This window comes from Epargyreus clarus, unplaced genomic scaffold (genome assembly GCF_041222505.1).
Source record: "Epargyreus clarus isolate Ecla_fem2 unplaced genomic scaffold, WU_Ecla_fem_2.2 ptg000005l, whole genome shotgun sequence".
Lineage (NCBI taxonomy): Eukaryota > Metazoa > Arthropoda > Insecta > Lepidoptera > Hesperiidae > Epargyreus > Epargyreus clarus.
In genome coordinates this window covers 15,836,660-15,857,094 of record NW_027332213.1, presented here as the reverse complement: position 1 = coordinate 15,857,094, position 20,435 = coordinate 15,836,660, and the positions used below count along the sequence as shown (strand labels likewise).

General features: G+C 32.6%; 2 protein-coding genes across 2 annotated transcripts in view; both read left to right on the top strand.

Annotated features, from left to right (window-relative positions):
* ChAT (Choline acetyltransferase) overlaps positions 1-20,435 on the top strand; it is a 73,455-nt gene that overhangs the window by 22,814 nt on the left and 30,206 nt on the right. The gene's annotated exons all lie outside the window — the stretch shown is intronic.
* VAChT (Vesicular acetylcholine transporter) lies at positions 751-3,633 on the top strand. The gene has a single exon (XM_073073353.1). It carries the CDS (start codon positions 918-920, stop codon positions 2,715-2,717), a length of 1,800 nt encoding a protein of 599 aa, XP_072929454.1. The 5' UTR covers positions 751-917; the 3' UTR covers positions 2,718-3,633.

Below are 20,435 nucleotides of genomic sequence, written 5' to 3'. Positions count from 1 at the left end.
ATAATCATTGTAACCTTAAAGTAACCTTAAAGATAATCATTGTAACCTTAAATACTCGTCAAACAAAGTCATTACGAGGACTGGCGGTGAAATATCGAGTTACGGATTGAATGGAACGTCATTTCCATTTGGATTGAAGCGTCAATCTTGGGCAACGTCGCCCTTTGCGGGTCGTAACGGCTCCTCGCAAATTGAATTTGGGTGAAACAAGTCGTTACAATTACTGGCTTGTTCGGGAAATTCATGTTTATTTTGGATATTGCAGACTTAATCCAATGACTGACTTTGCTATCAAGTTAAAGAGTAATACTGAATATTATTTATCACTTAAAACATTCCTTTCTTTCTTATCAGTACCACTATATAAGGCTAAATAATAATGTCTAACGGATTTTTCCTCTTACTCCATTACATTACATTATTATTACACCAGTATATAATTACATATGTTTTAACACATAAAATCTAAAAGAAAGTAAAATGTATGTTAAGATTGTATCAATTTATTTTATTTTATTTATTTATTTATCCAGTGCTGTGTTCAAAAGGACTCTGAATCGTCTTTGGAAATGGAAGATCTTGTTGTGTTCGTTGATCTCGCGGGATAGAGGAACCATGCCAACATACAGAAACAAAGATCGACTCAAATTCCTTTTGAAACAACCCTGCTCGCTCTCGTGAGCATTCTCCTATACTTTATAAGGAAATGATAACTAAATGATCATTTCTGTTTGTTGTCAGGTTCCGAAGTCCCTTTCGAGAGTCGTGTGGGACGTGGCGTTGCGAATGATGAGTGAGCGAGACGCGATCACTAATTGCAGCGAGAAGAAAGAAGACAAAAAGTAATAGCCTCATGAACATGTTTATAGTCTTCTGTAAAAGATAATCGAGTTGAACGCCCTGAAAATATTACAAACATGGCGGAGGAACCGCAGACGATATGGCAGAAGATCGACAGCTCTGTCATCCCTGTTGTAAACCTGGAGGTGAGGGAGGTAAGGGAGGTGCTATGGGAGAAGATACAAGAACCTACCTCGCAGAGGAAGATCATTTTAGTTATAGTATCCATAGCGTTGCTACTAGACAACATGTTATACATGGTAATTGTGCCCATTATACCAGATTATCTAAGATACATAGGTGCGTGGGGCGAGGCTGGCTACGACCATGTGGTCACCTTGGCACCCATCAAAGAAGGGAATAGAACAATAATACCAACCAAAATTATACCTGCTTCGCATGAGGGGCAGGATTCAGCAACCGGGGTCCTATTCGCGTCGAAAGCAATAGTACAGCTCATGATAAATCCTTTCTCGGGTGCCTTGATTGATCGAATAGGATATGACATACCTATGATGATTGGACTGATTATCATGTTTCTTTCCACATCAATATTTGCATGTGGACGGAGTTATGGCATGTTGTTCTTTGCGAGAAGTCTGCAAGGCGTCGGATCAGCTTTCGCTGATACATCTGGTTTGGCGATGATTGCAGACAGATTCACGGAAGAAAATGAACGATCACAGGCTCTTGGAATTGCTTTGGCGTTTATAAGTTTCGGCTGCCTCGTCGCTCCACCGTTTGGTGGCGCTCTATACCAGTTTGCAGGGAAAGAGGTCCCGTTTTTGATCCTTGCGTTAATATCGCTCATGGACGGGTTCATGTTACTACTCGTAATGAAACCACTTAAAACTCAAATGAAGGAAGCAGCTCAACCAAAGCCGGCTGGTACGCCAATTTGGAAGCTCCTCATGGATCCTTACATAGCAGTATGTGCTGGAGCTCTGATGATGTCAAACGTGGCACTGGCTTTCCTCGAGCCAACAATCTCTCTTTGGATGGAAGATAATCTCACTAAAGATAATTGGAAAATTGGGATGATATGGCTACCGGCATTCTTCCCTCATGTTTTAGGAGTAATCATAACAGTTAAGATGGCGAAAAAGTATCCGCAACATCAATGGCTTATGGCTGCAGGCGGACTGGCCCTGGAGGGCTTGTGTTGCTTCATCATACCGTTTGCAAACTCGTATAAAATGTTGATGATACCGATTTGTGGTATATGTTTCGGTATAGCCTTGATTGATACGGCACTACTACCAACGTTGGGATACCTGGTGGATGTACGATACGTGTCGGTGTATGGTAGTATTTACGCCATCGCTGACATATCCTACTCTTTCGCTTACGCCGTTGGACCGATCATTGCGGGCGAAATTGTCGAGATGATTGGCTTCACCGCTCTCAACCTCCTCATTGCATTCAGTAATTTGCTGTACGCACCCGTACTGATGTACCTGAGGCACATTTACGACTTCAAGCCTTTCGAGAACGAAGCCAACATTCTCATGGCCGATCCGCCAGAAAAAGAATACCAGACGTACAGCATGCAGGATCAAAGACCTGTTAACGGCGAATTTAAGAACCATTTGGAGTATTCCAACGCTCCTCAGGATACTTCCGTTCAAGAATCGAATGTCGATGGAGGAGGAGGGTACGAGTACCAGCAAGGGTATCAAAGTTATGGACAGGGATATGAGCAACAGGGGTATGAACAGCAGGGTTTCCAGCAGGAGACATATACTCAGCAAAGACAGCTCCCGGCTCAGCCGCAGCCGACCGCGAGCAACCCATTCCGTGCGGGAGGCGCGGCGCCAGCTCCAGCCCCCCAGCCGGCACCCAACCCAGTCCGGAACCCTTTCCGACAGGGCTTCTAAAGCTATTCGGTGTTGTTGTCTATATTTTTGAATTTACTTGTTGTGTAATTATAAATGTCTCATAGTTGATATACTTCGATCACTGAGCCGCATCTCATCGGCGGCGAGTTGTTTAGTGTCTGACTAGATGTCCTAGTTGTGCTTACTGTTAATATATCGTAGATTACTTAGACCGTGTTCGTGACATCCTTCTAAAGTAAACAGAATCTACAAAGGCGGTTGAAGATTCTTGGCTGCTGCACAATATTATAGATCCTGTTTTAATGCATATATTGAGGACAGTGGAGCTTACTTCCATGAGGGGTGGAGATGGAATCCAAATATCTTCTAGCATAGTTTTTAAAGATCAAAAGATCAAAGCTCGATTAATCATTAATTTGTATTTGGAAAATGCGTATTGGTTGATTGTACTGCGGACGACACTGAGTTCGGTGAGTACGTAGAGCACTCATTGTAAAGTGATTCATCTTTTTGTGGGTTTTCCATTTAGAAGGGCGTCACGATAGCAGTCGATCTGTTTTTCTTGTTGATGTTCGAGTGTAAATGAAAACAGAAGTTTAACCTGATGCCTTTAACTAATTTTATACTTCACTTTCCATTTTTCACATCTTTCCATGTTCAATTAAGACCAAGAATCTAAACAACTTCTAACTTTCTAAGAATAATATTTCCCGTTTATAATGAAATCATGTAATGGTGAACATTTTAAAAACCTAAATAGTTTTAAGACAAAGTATTCCATCGAGCACAACTTAAACTATACAGTAAGGATCGCAATCGCACATAATTTAAGGCCTAAAATATAATCCATATAATTAGGCGTTTTTCAAACATTTTAAATAACGGATACGATATTTTAGTAAAAAATCATAATCGTATAATGTTAAACGTATAATTATTTATGGTAATATATTGAATAACTATTCAAATTATTGTATCGATATATAATCGTTTGTTGAAGTTAATATCACTTCATATTACGATGCCTTCTAATGAACATTGATTTAAATAGTCTTAACATAATATTTTTAGACGTATTGTAAGATTTCGAGTAAGTTTTTCTTCCTACGCTTTCAGCAATACTAGGCTAAGATTTGCTTCTCTATTAATCGTAAACATATATCAATTAATATCAATTAGAAGTAAGTTAGGATCAACGTGATAAAGTTGCAACCAAGGTAACGAAACATATCAGAATCTTTTGATTCAAGTAGTGTAAGAATATATGAAATATGTACGTATATTTTCTCTAAGTGTACAGTTGTAGCCTGTATTTGTTTACTCGGTAGTAGGAACTTAGGTATTCTAGTGTTTATGTGCCATCATTATACACTTTAGTGTCATTCGGTGGGTGAATTACTAACACATACATATCACTGATACCTCTAACTATTTCTAGATTGTAATAAATTTACCAATATTTCGACATATTATAATTATATCATATCACTATCAGACCATATCTATTTATTGTGGATAATTGATATCGTGAAATACCTTATCCAAGATTTTACTGACATGGATAAAGAAACATAAGAAGGATGATACTGAAAATGTTTTGAGCTCAAAAATAACTTGGGTTGTAATTTTAATGAGAATTTTGAAAATTGAAAGAGAGAAAAATAACATTTCCGAATGTAATTATCATTGTAACGCATAAACCTTAACGCGAACAATTAAATATCGTAATCTAAAAGCTAACTTACGATATATATAGCTCTAACTTACAGCATCTAAAGTTATTGATAACTCTACTGGGAGCAAAGTAATAAACTTATTTATATCTTCGAAGCTTACGAGGCCCTAGAGACCAACGAAGATTAAGTACAAAGCCAGTTGATAGAGACAGAAACCTCTCTGGGGTAGAGTTCTGACAACTCTAGGTAGAGTTCGAAAACTAACAACGAATTATATAAAATGCTTTGAGTGAAATATATTGCATTGCTTACAATAATAAGACGTAATGTAAAAATTTTAATGTGGAATGGAGAGCTGAAAAGTTCCAGTTTATTTAAAGTTTATAATGACACCCTAAATAAAAATAGAGGGTTTTAATAAAAGAAAAAGATTGAGCGGATAGGGTGAGAGTAGTTCGGAAAAAAACCGACGAATTCAAAAATTAATTATTGAAAACAGTTATACAATTAAAGTGTCAATTTATACAACACCTGTCTATTTTATTGTCAATTTTTTGATATTATTAAGAGTTATCGTAAATTTTAAATATCGCCCACCGAATCGACCGTCAGCAAGTAAATATTATTTTGCAGAATCGACTAGAAAGAGGCAAAATTAAATATCTAAAGTTAATTGTACAAGAAAATGTGACGAGCCCGACATGTCAATTGAAAGAGTGTATAGTAAAAGTGATTATTGTGAATATATTTGTTAATATTATCGATAGATGTTCCACGATAGTTGAGTCAAATGCTTATGCGTGTTCGAATAAATATTTTAAAATATCTGAGTGACAAATATATTAAAATAACATAACAAGTAACTCTGTTAAATGGCAATCTTTTGAAAAAGAAATGTTTTTTTAAAAATTGCTAGAAATGTAATGAAATCAATTTTAAAATAAATGATGTTTCGTTAAAATTAAAGGTCCTTAAAATTAAATGAAAAGAGAAGAAAGTACTTTAATTTCACAGTGACAGACTATAGTGCTAGTTTCATTGTGGCCCGCTATATCAAATTAGATTTCGGCCTTCGCAATTTAGATTGGGTTGACTAGCTGGGTTTTAGGTATTTACCACCTAATTTTAGATCAAGAGTATTGAACGAGGTCGTGTAAAAATCAAAGTTTTACGTGAAGCTATTAATGTAATCCCATTTATTTAAGACCACGGGATTAACAATTTGGTTTTAACTATCGTGGAATCTTTGTCGACGAGTGCGCTTAGGTATAAACATATGTTTTGCAGTAATATCCACTATAAGATTGGGTTTACATTATATAGCTATTCACAAAATAATCTCTAACGAATTAAAAAGTTTGTAACACACTCTTTGTAATTATGAAGAGTAGTATTTAAAGACCAAGTATCGATTTAGAGTAAAGGCCTTTCTTTTGGTTTTAAGACCAAATAAGGATTTAAAGCAGTCAATTTCAACATTAAAGTCGAAAAATAAAAGCGGATTCTTTCAATGTAAAGGTAGATCTTCGAAATAAAGATATTCCGATGATTACAATACAAAGTGGAACACATTTTTTGTAAATAGCTATATACTGTAAATTCAAATCAGCAAGTGGTATTTTTATAAGAAAATAGTAATAGCCTGCAAAGTACAATAGGATTCGTAGAATGAACAGCACAATTTATGTTCTTTTGCACAAAATGGACACAAATCCTGGTTCTTGATACATACATGTATTTAAGGATACAGCGAGTGTGTTTTAGGAAGGTTTTTAGGTTTAATTTTTCTAACACTGCACTGTTTTGGGTAGGTATATCTATGAATTTGCAAAAGGGGTTGAAATAGAATTTGTCAATTTCCAAACCTTAAAATTTGTGATGACTTAAGAATGGGATGACTTAAGGTTGACTTAAGAATAAAAATGAGTAATCAAAGATAAGTTAATATATGAGTAATTAAATATCAAGAAATAAAAATTAAAGTGGATTTAGTTGGATTTAGTTACGTGTAATTTTGACAAGTAATACGAGAATTGGGAGCACATTGAAATCTATTGCTTCTTTATGAAAAGGTTATGAATATTATGCAGTAGGATATACCTGTCCTTAATAGTTTGTCTGTATTTTTTAATTATGTGTGACTGTTTAGTGTAGATTATAATGGAGCTGTTTGCTCCGTTTCTCGAATATCTGTTGTAAGTAAGTTTAGGTCAATTTTCGCGACAAATTCTCCCGAAATTCAATTAATTAGTAGAGTATCAGAGCAGCCGTAATTCTTATTGTTAGTTCGATAACGGAGCGCGTGTTTTATGAATATTGTCTTTATTATAATTTCATTAATTAAAATTGCGTTTTTATTATCTCGATATATGTTATCACTGTTATATTTTATAACAGTAATATATTGCTATATTTGAAATAATTAACAACATAGCGACTGCTATAAAATTTTAATTATTCCTTGATATTTTGTTATTTTTAGATATTTGTATTATTTTGTATTATATGCGTTTATGTACACATTTATTCAATATTTTATTTATAAGGACAAAATACCAAAAACACACGCTCAAATTATATGCTATGCCTATTATTGTAAGAATTACATGATACAGAATGCAATTATCTTAATTATTAATTATATTTCTAACGAGTTGTAGATACAGCAATAACAACCTATATCGCAGACATATCACTAGATGTAAGGATATACAGTTTTTTGCTAATTATATTCATGTCATTTATGGTATTTATAAGTAATTATTATACAATTATACGTACTTTATATAAATATTTTCGATAATCAATACCTACTATAATCATATTTAGTAGAAAATATTGTAAAATATCATTATAATAAGCAGTGTTTTTTTTATTTTGGTAGTCAATATATTTAAACATTATTTTCAATTTATGTATCGTAAATATTTGAATTTTCTTAATAGTTATTTATCATTTTTTGCATGCATGCGTGCAATTTTTTGTGATTAATTTTAATAATAATATTATCGTAATAATTAATTTTTTTTTTTTGTTGAATTTTAATAATATAATTATCAGTATCGATAATTATAGAATTTGATTTGAAATACTTATGATGGGCATGATTACTATTATTTTATTTAGTAACTTATAATATTTGCCTGATTATATATTGATTTCTAATATACATATTTTACTTCTTATTACTTTTCTTGACACACTGCATTTTTAAAAGTAAGTTCATATCGATAACATATCAATTTTTAATCAATATATTAATTATGTATCATCACCTAAATAAAAATCAGAAAATGTATATTGATGCAATTTAAGCTGACAATTTTTTGAAAATATTTATTAAAAAATCACATGGAATTATTTTATGTATCCATTCTTATTATATATATTTATGCATTATCGTGTTACAATTTTTAAATAAAACCATATGTTATGTGTGTCAGTAGGTATATTAGCGTAGATGTGAGGATGTATTGTTCTTGTCTCTATTTTCTATTGGAAATGTAACTGCAATCTTTGTTATGCCTGATTATATGATACGAGATATTTCTATGAATATGGTAGAAGTAATACAGTTAACAAGCATACAGACCACCGGATGCTTAATGGTCGACACCGCCCATGGCCATGGCCAACTCAATTTAAGTCAGAAAATCAGATAAGAAATTAAACAGCAGTGTTAAGCGCTGCTGTGTTGTGGTTTGAAGGATGTGGTAAGGGAGACGTAATTTTCCGAGGTGTTCCAGCATAGTCCTCATGGGTTGCGGCGCATGTATGGCCGACCTCAGGCAGTAATATCTAATCTTGCCTGGGGTTGATTGCAAATTTCCATGAGCAACAGTAGCCACTAACCATCAGGTGGACTGCATGTCATGAAAAAAAGTTTTACCTATTGTGTAAGGATTAATCCTTACACTTTAGGTAAAACTTAAGTTAAAACATCTCGAAACATTTAACTTAAGTTAAATCATCTCGAAATATGAATTTGCCTTACCTCAAAAATAAGAATGACGCAGTATACAGAATACATATAATAATAGTAATAACATATGTTTGCAGCTACATTTCAATCTTAGGTCAGTACCCGTCCGTTAGGTCTATAACTATCTCTACTTTCATTATCTTCACTCATCTTCACTGTCTCCACATCTATCGAATATCTTTAAGCTTTCATCTTGTAGACCATCCTCTAATCCTCTAGTCTCAGTTCGGTTCTACATATTTAGATGATAAATACAGTATACCATTGGTTTTTGGTCAATTTCATTTACAATACGTATTACATTTCTGTCAATAGGTATGGTAGGTACTATGGACAGTTTAATCGATTCCAGAATAAAAGATTACGCGTGCAGCTTTATGCTCATGATAGAAGTTAAAATTCCTTAAATAACATAAAAACACTCATAAAATGCAATGAAGAGTATTACAAAACGCGTGGTGTCAGTGTTAGCCAAAGCTAGGGTTTAGCATATTGGAATCAAAATAATTTAAAGACGATCCCAATGATTTGAAGCGATGGTATGCTTAATATAAATGAAATATCGGTTATATTCATTACTTTTGCATCTCATGATATTAAATTGTAACGTAATTATATCGTATTATTGTGAATTGATATAAAAATATGGCGGCTAAATCGCACAACATAATTTGTAAATAACTTAAAATGACGTCATGCGAGAATCATTTGAGTTAAATGTGTACGTATTTACTGTATATGTATATTTATATTTTATTTGAAGTAGGAGCAAGTGTTCTCTCTATATGTTATTTTTGGCTTTCTTTGTATAGTAAAAGTATGGAAGCAAAAATAACAATGCTTATATTTAATTTAGGCATATATAATATATATAATAATCTTTCAGTCAAAGAATTTAATAATGAATATAAATATTAAGTAGATTCTTAAAATTAACTTATAGTAATATAATTTGCTTTAAATATAATATGTTTTGTTTTTCTTAATTATAATTAATAATAAAATAAATAAATATGCTATTATTGAATATAATTAAAGCAATTGTAGATTTTTAGTTTTATAGTAAATAATGTAGTTACTAAATATCATTGAATTATTTTCCTTAAATAATAAAACAAACCAAAACATATTTGATAAAGCTAATCAAAAATAACAATTAATTTGACAAGTTAATAATGTAAAGAAAAATAAGTGATTATTAATGATAGTTATCATTTATCTCGTATCTTAAATAACTTGTTCAAAAAAGATTGTATTCCAAAATACCTATTCTATTCCTTTCTCATCTTACATTCTTCATTTTCGGTTGCATTTATTTTAATAACAGGTTATATTTAATGATAACCCTAAAATTAATTAATAATATTAGTTTCATGAAGTTCTACATTACGAAAATATATTATTTACTCGGTTAGGAAAACAATTTAATAGTGATTTGTTTTTATAACTAAGTTATTTTATTTACAATAGGTTTTAAGTAAGTTTATCGTATGTAGGTAAGACAAGTTATGTACATATAGAAGCTGACAGCCACACAAAACGAGTGATAGTTTAGTAAAAGGTTATATCGCCTCATTCTTGCTACTATATCTTTCAATGTAGTTTATTATTAGTCTTAGTAAGTTTAAGGCATGCTACAAAGACTTTAATTAAATTACTAGTAGGTTCTTATAAAATTATTAACCAAATAACTAATGTATCTCATTTTTTTCAATTACGTTAAAATGTCATAATTAATGTATATCTTAATGACATATTTGGCAATAATGTCAATAATATAATATTCTTGGCGTATTTCTAGAGTAGGTGTGTAGTCAATTTGCCTGTAAATATTGCTTGAAATATATTCTTCTAAAACCTATCCCACCATCCAGGTTTTACCGTTTTAAAAATAAAAACTCCAAATTTTAATTGTAAAGAAATTAAAGCAATGTAACATGTACATAAAGGTTTATATTTCCATAATAACGTGGATGGGTTCACGCATTCGCTTTTAATCAATTCATTTTAAACATTAAGATTTATATTATTAAATAGTTATTTACTTCGTTAAAAATAAGTTTTAAAATCAAATTACCTCATTCGATATAAATTTATTTGTAATGTAAATATAATTATTTTATTAGGATTATTAATTATCTTATTTGGATTTAATCGTAACGATTAGTCGTTCCGATTAGTTAGACTTTCGGAGAAATTACTTTAAATTTTATTATAAATGTAATGTAATTGAAATTATTTGTAGTTGAGCGTTATAAGTTGCGACACGATGTTGTAACGATTTATCGTATCGTGTGAATTGGCGCTTTTTAGTTAAAACTAACGAGTTTTAAATATCGTGTTTGACATATAGTTAATTATTGTAAGACCACGGTTAGTCCTACAATTTCTACATATTATATTCAATTAAAAAATGATTAGGTATATAATATAATTATCTAGTATAACGCGTGTTGAGTGATGTAAACCTTAACGGTAACAATCTGCTATTCTCACATGGAGTATGAAAGGCTTGGAATTGACATAAAAAGGACTTAGAGATGGTGTAGAGAAATTATTGTTATATTTTTGTAGAGCAGCTTCAACAAATTATTTGCTGATTACAAAATAGTTCATTTAATAACGCAAGTCGGCCATATTTCTCCATGCGCGAATTGCTTTAACGTAAATGCTACTAATAAATATATGCAATTATAACACATTAAATATAATAAAAAATAGAAGTTCTTAAGTATAAAGCAATGTAAAAAGCACGTTACTACGAGTAGAATAGAAGTCATTGCTTAAACTTTTAGCAACTCATTACAAAATATAAGGAAGGCATATACTCGTATAACAATTTTAATAACCATATGTAATCTTAAACGTATAATATTCGCCTCATTCATTTAAAGTAGATTAGTTACATGTAATATTAATGTAAATCATGTAATAAGTAGAGCTGTTATTCTGTCGATAGTCTAGTTCGAAGTTTAACTCCGTATGACGTCATCAACATAGTTTTTAAAATATCAAAAACAATGTATTTTCACCCGTAACAGGTAGTCAATATGACTTGAATCCGATCATATTTTATGAGCTATGTTGTTACGTAAATAAATGTTATATGTAGATTTTTTGACATGTAAGAACTGGTTTTTGATGTTGAAAAAATATTCGAAAATATTCAATTACAATTTACCTAATAAAATATTTAATCACTGCACTTTTCATAAAGATACTACGATTTTATCATTTATATAATGACACAATGCAAAACTAATAATAAAACATGATTGAAAAAAATATTTTAGAATATTTTTTCATTATCATATAATCAATAATGTCATTAATATTTATATTCGTGTAATATGAATGATATTGCATGAATAATATATGAATTGACATAACCAGTTGTAGCTAATACGAATTGTATCGAAATTATTGTCATATAATCGAGCATATTCTATCTAGTTGTATGTAAAGTGGTCGAAATTATTCAGTGATCGAATAAACTTGTTACACCAATACCACGTTTTGTTTATTTAATAATCTTCCTAAAACATAAATACATTACTTAGCTTTACATTTCACACAACTGCGTCGTCGTCGTCGTAATCGTGATCGTATCGTAAATAATAATCTTAATCGTGATCGCATAGCATACATTTTTTGTTTCGACTACAGCAATGCAGATACGAGTACATCTATAGATGATATTATGTACAGTAGTGGAAGAACACAGCGAGGTCATAAATGAGCTATTTCTTTTTGGTGTAGTTAAATATCGAAAAGATTTTAATCTCGTGCTTTCAAAGATGGCGATGTAGTACCTTGGTAGTCTTAACTAATAAATCTCTTAATCAATTCATTAAACATTTGTCTTTTTCGACATAACCTGACTTTTGAAGGTTTTTTATTTAAAGACATAACCTGACTTTTTTATTTAACAGTCTTTATTTTAAATCACTACTAAAATCTATCATAATTACGCCCTCCTGATAAAAGAATATTATCCCTCCGAAAAAGTGATTCATCCATATTAATGAACTAACGTGAACATAATAGGAATATGTGTGTGATGTATGTGTATCCCCGCGCATTACGTGTAGTGGTGAGAAGGTACACGCCACCCTCACCCCATCCGCTATCAAATATGCAAATCAAACAATTAGTGAGTTTATCGATCCAGTCAAATGTAAAGGGCTAAGGTATGTCTGTTGAACGTAGCATAATATATTTAGGGTAGCAGTACTTTTATGAGTTCTTACATTTTTACAAAAAATACTGTTTTTGTATTTGTTTACGTATTTCTTCATACATTTCCAATCTGTTCTCATACAGTCCGCTAGATGGCATGGCGCTGATTTTGTGACACAGTCATTGTGTAAAAACGTAAAATCTCATACTAAGTGTACAGATAACCTTTGTGTGAAAACGTTCAGAACGGCATTCCAGAAATACAATATATTCTACCAGAACCATCAATAGTAACAATTATACATCTTCATCCACTAATTTATCACACTTCCATTATATAGGACATTGCAAAAATCAGTTGACATAACTCAATGCATAACGGAATATTCCAAAAAATATAAAAATAAAAAAAATATGTAATAACTGACATTAATTATGAATAAACAATTATGTGGTTTGTACATGAATCAGTGTAATGTATCTGTAACACTTGATATACAAAGTATTCCTAGATTAAGCTGTTACATCATCGTCTTACCAAGAACCTCTATCTGCCTAGTTGTAGCAGTGTCACGCTTCAGTTTGTTATGAAAGTTGCGGTAACGGAAATATACAAAAGTATACAAGGATATGTTGTTTCGGTTTACAGAATGTGGTCAAAGAGACATGTTTATTTCAGGCGTTCCAAATTAGTTCTTAAGGGTAGTAATGCATCTGTAGTCAGCCTTATCTAGACCTTAACTGAACAATATGATGCCTATGTAAGATTCCTAATAATAAACCTTCGAGTTACACCTACTGAAAATATATTTATTATTGATCAGTCACATGTTTCATAAAATCACATTTAAAATTTATTTTGTAGAACAGAACTTGAATTAAATAATACAAAATTACAGTTACTTGGAGACGGTACGGGGAACGTTAAATTTCCTTGAATACCTACTAAAATATTAATTATTTTCGTGTATTTCTGCCGTATAATTGTATCGAAAATGGGGTTAATAAAATGGACTTAGTTCGAAATTCAATTCATTGTATTCATTCGGCGAACGATACTAATTAATGTAAGTATACTGTGGCTAAATAAGCAGTCATAACTTGGTGGTTTCATATTCTCAATCGTGAGTTTTAAGGTAATAATCTCATGCTATTCCATCCATTCTATCAAGGATTTTTCGAAGCTGCACGTGTATTACAAACCAATTCTTTAACGGTAATCAATTGCTTTAACGGTGAAGAAAACATCGTAAGAAACCGACACATCTGGAATTTACTTAAATGTTCTCAAACAGTGTGAAGTCTACCAATCCACTTGGCAAGTGTGGTGGATTTTGCCCTGGAACGCTTTTACTCAGAAACAAACCTGTTCCCAGCAGTGGAACAGCAATGTCTTAACATGTACAAGCTGTTTTCTGAATAAGGTAGGCTGTAGTTTACCAAACCCTAACATTAATTCATCAACTAACGGAACTGTAACCAAGTTATTTACATGCAAAACCGCGGGTAGAGCTTGTTGAAATAATAATTGCGTTGCGAGAGGTCGTTAGCGATGCGTCATTGGAATTTAAGCTTTGACCCGGCAATTTAAAGTTCAAGCCACTTTGTGCCAAATTTTACCACAAGCGAGGGATTTGGTTTTGTGAAATTGAACTCTTTGCACGGGATTATAAGTTGGAATTGGTTCGGGGTTAGGTCAAAGGATGCTAGAGTTGTTTTCAATAGTAATTAGTCAAATTAAAGAGGGCGCTGCCGGGTGGAATTCAAATACATACAAGATAATTGGCATTTTTGCAATGCCACTCAAAATTTTCAACTATTTATAAAGTAGGTTTTGCTCGGCTAAGTTTGTACTATATTAATGACCTTGTAATAATATCAGTGACATTTTTAAAGTTTCTGTATGATGTTAAGCGACTAAGTACTATAATATATTGATTAGTATTGCTACCTTTGTATCTTTGAAGACACATTTGTGCATGCATACGACAGTTTATGCACATTGCACAATAAAAATTGAAAAATTTCGATCTTTGAAAGACAAAATTTGGGTGGAATAAACAATATCAACAGAAGTAAGTAAGAGAAGTTTGATTATCTATTAGAAATAATTAGGACTCACTTACATTTTGTACTTTTCACGTTTTAGTGTTTTCACATCTCTTCTCGTAATATTGTAATCTTTACAGCTAACGTTTTAATTATGGTGTTGTTATGGCGACATATGAAAAAAACAGATTTAACATTTGGCTATTCCGTTGTCTAAAATGGTAAATATCCATAAACCAGTTTACCCACAGTACACAGTACAGTTTATAAGATTTTTTAAGTCCGTGAATTAAATAAGACCTACCGTAAGAAAAACATCTCGTTGGTACAGTGCAAGACCTACAGTAAAGTAAGTCTCAGACTTTGGAACTAGGTAAGGAAATTTAAATGAAATTAAACAAGTTTCGCCAACTCAGCTCTGTAGGGTAAACACCAACCCTTTGAGCGCTGCGATCCCCTTAGTGTTTGGATTTGCTTTTACACTAATTAGTGATTAGTTAAATATCTTGATACGTTCAAAGGCGACTCTTCTAAATAAACATTATTGCTTCATATTGCAATTTTGGAGCGGTCAATTCTTATTACATGAACAAGTTACTATAGTTATTGTTTAAATTCAAATTTAAATCTCATTTATTCAAAATTGATTCATATATAACACTTTTTGAAAGTCAACAAATTAACACCGTTTCGGAAGGTGTTTCGCTATGGAGAAGAACCGGCGCAAGATTAATTTGAATACCTATAAAAATATTTTTCTCTGTATATTTTTTATAAGAAGGTGTACAGTGGCATAGAAAGGTGGTAAGCACGAGTATAGTTCGACACGAGAGGCACCACCAGCACACCTATATGTCGCGAAAAGCAGTTCTTGCCTTTCGGTGGAAGGGTGAGGATGTTGGCTGTCTTACACATGAGGCGACCATCACCTCAATAGTGACAACGCATCTGTCATCAGTTTCAAGTAATACCAATGTAAAATGATGGATTACATGCTCGTTTGCTGAATCAATCTTTAAAAAATCATCATTATCAACGCATTACTATCCTGCTGCTCGCAGAATGAGAAGTTAATACTTCTCATAGTCCATAGTCCATAGTCCACCGCGCTGGCCAAGTGCGTATTGGTAGACTTCACATACCTTTGAGATTTTTTTTGTGTAAATCTTTAAGGTATGCAGGTTTCCTCACGATGTTTTCCTTCACCGTTTAAGCAAGTGATAAATTATTTCTAATAGGCACATAACTTTGAAAAATCAGAGGCGAGCCTGGGATTTGAACCTCGGACCCTACGACCAAGAGACCGAGTTTCTTAACCACTAGGCTATCACTATCACTATCACTGCTTTTAATATAAAATATTCTATTAAAATTCTAAAGATTGCACACCCATTTTCTACAAATAAAACGGCGCGACATACTAGTACTAAAAACTCAAATTTCAGTAATGTCTTTTACCTGATAGGAATTTATTTACTCCTTTTTATATTCTTTTGTAGTCCTTAATTCTTTCGGTTAGTCGAATCTATAAAGCGCGTGGCTACCGGAGGGTGAGGGTAGGGCAAGGGTCGCTCGCACGGCCATGAAAATTTAACAAGCCCCGAACGCGTTATAAAATATTTAAACCTTTCAGACGGAATAAGTAGCTGGCCGGTGAGGTCGCCGTGTTTATTTATGTGTGTTGGTTGATCTCTGGTACCCTTACGAGAATTTGACTGGGTTATATGAACGACTCTGTACTTTGTGAAGATACTAAATTGACATTTACTTTAGTCTTGATAAAATTAATGCACGTAGCGCTGTGTTCACTAAACTTATCTGGAATGTTAAGTTTTGGGTTTAATACCCAGCGAGGCTCAGATTTAAATGATAAATATTATATTATAACGTACTCGTATATGGCCAGTTTTGTCTTTACTATTTGTTTCTTTTATATTTTAGTGTAAATAATTCATAGCTATTACACAATACACTGACATGAGTACTAAAGGGGATTTTACTTACTTAATAATATTGGGACATAATCAGGCAATCTTTGGAAAAAAAGCATAGGTAAGTATAGATATCTCACCGCCTTGTAATTGAAGGAAGCCATTAAATGGCTTAAACGGCTGACAAATGTGTCAGCCATTTAATGGCTGTCATGGTATAATTTACCGACGTGTGCAGTTAAGTGGCGCAAAAACATGAAATCGAAGAAAAAGTGCGGAGAAATATCGTTTCATTCGTAAATGATCTAAAAACTACATTTTTTTAATATTTTTTTTAACACGAAAAGAAATGACAGTGACAATTACAATTGTCAAAACTGGTTACATTGTCTTGTTAGGAGTGAGTGATCTTTACTAATCTATGAAAAAAAATGCACCAAAGTGTAAGTTAGGAAGGAGTCAAATCTTGCAAGAAATTAAAATAGAATCACTTTACGTACGTACCCGTATGCTATAAATAAAGGAGACCTTAATTGAAATGCATCGTATAGACATCTCTGCCTTACCTTAACCTTTAAATCAAAACTAATTTAATATCAATAACATAATAATTGTGTTACAGCTAAGTAATCACAATGTTTGCTATCACATAATTATCTGCATACACTTTACACAAGCTTACTATAACAAACAAACACAATATACACAATGTTACACATGTTTATATTGCTAACAAGAGCTCAAACTAGTTCCACGGAGGCAGCATTGACCTGGAAATCGATTTTCAGACCCTCGTCCCATTTGCCCCGCACGTAGCGCTCGTAGCACTGCTACGTGCTACGGTGTAGACGATATATTTACAGTAACCGTAGAAGCAAGGAATTTTGATTTCATTTACGAGCTAAGATTGTTATCTTACTTAATTAATACAAGTAAAGGCTATATATAAAGTTTTAATTAGGTTAATCAATGTGTATCACGACTGTATGAATAAACGATATCATATTCGTATTACAATCACTCATAAACTAAACTTTATATGAATTAACATGTTATTTCATATTAAAATAATGTTACACATTATTTCAAAGACGCTCATAGTACCGGTTTGAAATAACTAAATAGATTTTACATCATAGAAGAAATGGATAAAATTAGTATTTCCCTACAGAGACTCTGTATTTAAAATAAGTATACAAATCATGTTTAAAATAAGTATAAATTATAAACAAAACAATCAAATTTGGTCATACAGAGCTTTATGTTTAAAATACTTTTAAGGCAAAATATATGCTCAAATGAAGACGAAAAACTACTTCCATTCAACACTGTGATAATGTATATGACAATTAACAAGAGCCCATTGTAACATAGTCCGTGAAAATTTGACGAATCACTTAATTAACACCATACTTCTGTATCATGCTCTATAATAACGGCACACTGACTAATAGTATTGTTATATGTGGCGAAGCGTAATTAGTCACGAACTCTACCCTCCGCGTAACGACGTTACGGACCTCATCATCGGACTCTACATCACTAATATAATGAATGGGTAGAGTTCTGAATTTTTTGTTTTTGTTTCTCTACACGCGAAACAAATTAAAAAGAAATCGTTAATTGCACTACTAAAGGCATATAATTTGATTTAAGAATTCGTTGGTCGAATTTTGCAAATTTTTTGGTGCGCAGAAAGATTTTATCGATAGCAATTTAAGTACTACCTGATTACTACAATTATTATTTTAAGTGTATTACTAAAATAAACTTAAATATATATTCATGGGAAAATTAACATTCAAAATAGTCCCATTTCCACTTATCTTCTTTGAGACATATATGTAATAATTATCATTAGCTTTCATTAATGATGGACTCGATTAATATAGATATATACCAATATTCATATAGATAATAAGGTATAATTACGTTAATGATCTCTCTGCTTGTTAGTGAACTGTTTCGATTGAAACAGACGTGTGGATTACGATAATTAGGCAGAATACATAATTGTACCCCCCTCCCTATCACCACCCATCCAATATATACGTTTGGCATATAGTGAGTTTTATAAACTTATGAATATGCAATACCCACGCATCTGTAATCATCTCGGTCAACGTCGGAAACCCAGGTCAACATTGTAAAATTGTAGTGATCGGAGTCCAAGTATCTTGTGCTGTTATGAGGTAGAAATAGGTCTGGCGGTGGTGCTGCCGGAGTCGAACCACAAAGGGTTCTACCACGTTTCTAACAGCAGCATACGTTTGTTTTACGAAAACGTTTATTTAAATAACATTAAGTGTCTGTTTACCTAAATTTCCACATTACCTCACATGGAAAACATAATAGTAATGTAGAGACAGGCAAAGGGTCCGTAATGTTGTTAGGCGAGGGTAGAGTTTCAAATTCCAACGTCTCATTAAACGAACCCGCAGGCTCACCACACGTTATCCGAAACGAAACAGTTTTTAGAAGTACAGATTAAAGTGTTTTACGTCGACGAGTTAGATATGATTCATATCTTAGCTAGGGTAGATTACAAACGCTTTTGCTTCTAAATAATTATTAAAATATGTTATGTAATAAAAAACAATTTGGTATGCTAATTTTATACAGTTACGTAATAAAACTACATAAACTTTTCTTTGACATTTAAAATGAAAACTTGTACAAGAAGAAATATTTTCATTCCATTTACAAGTTCAGTAAAAGAGAAAAAACTTCGCCTGTGATTTTAGTGAATACCTTTACAAAGTAAATCTAATTTATGAAAATACAAGCTTTCAAGTTAAAACCCCTAGAGGATGTGTTTTTAAAAATCCTTTCTTTGTACACTTTATTTTATGTAGGAAACTCCTGCCTAAAATTAAATGTATATTTTCCCATCGGTTCAAGTGTAAGCTATGTGGTTTAAAGTTTTATTTGCTATATACGTATGTACGCATTTATATAAGTGGTAATAGCAGTGTGATCAGGGAGGTACCACCGCTACACCTATTTCTAGTAGAAATAAGTTTTTCCTTTCGGTGGAAGTGTGGATGACAGCGATGCCATTATAAATGAGGCTACCATTTTAGTTCTTAGAAATAGCAACACCTCTGTGGTGGCCTTCAAGTAACACCCCTATCCCGTATGGAGTTGGTTGGTAGCTAGTAGCCGCATACTATTAAGTAGACTGAATGCTGTTTACTTCTTTCTATCCTAAATAAAAAATGTATTTATTTAGTTCATATTTACTTACCTACATGTTACGTAAGTTCACTTTATCTGTTTCAAAAAAAGGTATTTACTCTAATATAACATAAAACATTCAACGTTTCTTATCTCGGCACAAGGACTTAAATCAAATACGTCCAAGTCAGCAGGCAGCCGAATAAATCCACAGCGAGACTAGCCGTATATTATAAGTTGAGCTCACCTGGGGGCGCGATCGATACCGCACCTGCGTTGCTATGGAGACGGACCCACCCTGCGTGCGCTACCTTTGTCATGAGCGGAGCGGAAGTGGACGCGGGGATGAGACCGTGTGGCATACGTGAGCTTTTGATCTTCTTTTATAGTGTCATCATCAACTGTAAATTGCTAACGGGTTTTAGAGTAAGAGGGGGTTAGGCTATGGCCTAACTTACTCTTACTCTAAAACTCTAATATGCTGAGTGCGGATTGGTAAACTTCACATACCCTTCACAACTTTTTAAAGCACTCTCAGCGTGTAGATTTTTCATGATGTTTGCCTTCGCTTGTAGAAAATAATAATTAGTTTCTTATATGAATATAACTTTGAAAAATCAAAGGTTCATGCTTAGAATTTTAACCTCGGTCCCCAGATTGAGGAGCCGAGATTCAACCATTAAGCTATAACTGCCCTTGCAAGTTATGAATTTAATTTAAATTCAAATAAATATACGTTTAAATTAAATACGTGAAAGCAGTA